Raw genomic sequence first — 1,516 nt, forward strand, 5'->3', positions numbered from 1 at the left:
GAACGTTCTGAGATCGTTTATGCTACCAAATGTTAAACTTAACGAATATGACAATGGTTTGCATCGGACAACACTAAATATTGCCAATTCTAGAAATATATGGAGCAGCCCTCGTATAAATGATATGGATAAAATGGATACTGACACCTCGGATGTGAGACAGGTACGTTAAAAAAGAATTGTTTTCTAAAAAAGTTCAAAATTATTGGGTCATCACGGGGCAATTGTGTGTTTCATTTGACTAACAAAAACCGTCTCTGTGGCAAAAAATGCCATTTTTTATATTCTGCAATGAACTAAATTATAAAGATGTATATATAATCATCAAATTAAAGTTAATATTGATTATAACCCAAGTCAGTATAATACTCTTTTCGAAGAGTGTACACGCTCTTCTCACACTCTTCGTATAGTTTTATTCGACTCCCTTCTCACACTCTTCTCACACTTTTGCATAGAACACGTATATTGTTTTTAACTGAGCTTCAATTTTTTTCTCTGAAAAATTACGCTTGTTATTCGTTAATATAATATAGAATGCCCACATGTCTGTGATAGAAGCGCTTATGATATTGTATGCTAAAGAAGTAGCTAGTTGTGAACGTATTTCAACAGCAATAAATAGGTAAGTTTGATTAATATTTTTAATGACGAGTAAAATTAAATTTGAAACAAACTTTAATATCTGTGAACAGAATAACGGGGGGATCATTGCCAAAAGAAGTACAAAATCATGAGACTGCACTACTTTATGGGCTTTCACATGTATGTGCGGCTTTAAAGCAACGCATCGATAAAGAAACTGAAAATGGTGCAACTAACGAAAACGTAAATTTTTTCCATTTGATTTCAATAATAAATTTATTAATCAGTTGGCTCTTTTAATTCGTTAGGGTGCGCGATTACAATCTCCAGACATTTCACCTGTACGCGACTATATTGATCTATGCGATGGCGTATCTTTAGCCTATTTAATTTCATATTATTGCCCAAATATTGTACCATGGACAAGTGTGCGGTTGAATTATATGCCAACGGTTGAAGATTCCATTTTCAATATTCTTTTAGTTAGTAATTTTTCACAGAAACATTTGCCATATTCTGTATTTCATATGACACCACAAGATGTAACATATATGCGAAGGTGAGTTCTGAGTCTACTGTAGTTGAATACATTTAAATCGAATAAAATGTCTAAAATATAATTGTTTTTCTTTTTTCAGATCTATGAAACAAAATCTAGTTGTTCTTTTAGCTGATTTATTCAATTTATTTAAAATCCATCCAGCCAAATGTGTTGCATATCCTGGTATGGACCAGCAACCTTCAAGTGAGTTATTCCTGTTTTCAAAAAGAAAATTTTTCATAATTTTTTTATTATGTTTGTGAAAACACATCAATTTATACCTAGTGGAATATTAATAGTCAATCGCGAATTCATCCGAATTTATAACGTAATAATAATCGGAATGTATAGTCATTGACAAAACAATGTTCCAAAAATACATACAAAAAT

At 31.5% G+C, this 1,516-nt stretch overlaps 1 protein-coding gene across 1 annotated transcript; it reads left to right on the forward strand.

The window, feature by feature from the left end:
* Positions 1–507: 507 nt before the first annotated feature.
* On the forward strand, positions 508–1,330 carry LOC116351638 (patronin-like; the record flags this gene model as incomplete). Its single annotated transcript, XM_031783774.1, has 4 exons — positions 508–625; positions 696–828; positions 894–1,144; positions 1,224–1,330. Coding segments are annotated over exons 1-4 (571 nt in total), but the record flags the coding sequence as incomplete, so codon positions are not given.
* Positions 1,331–1,516: the final 186 nt, after the last annotated feature.

This window comes from Contarinia nasturtii, unplaced genomic scaffold (genome assembly GCF_009176525.2).
Source record: "Contarinia nasturtii isolate CC-2019 unplaced genomic scaffold, AAFC_CNas_1.1 Cnas_scaffold_5907, whole genome shotgun sequence".
Taxonomy (NCBI): domain Eukaryota; kingdom Metazoa; phylum Arthropoda; class Insecta; order Diptera; family Cecidomyiidae; genus Contarinia; species Contarinia nasturtii.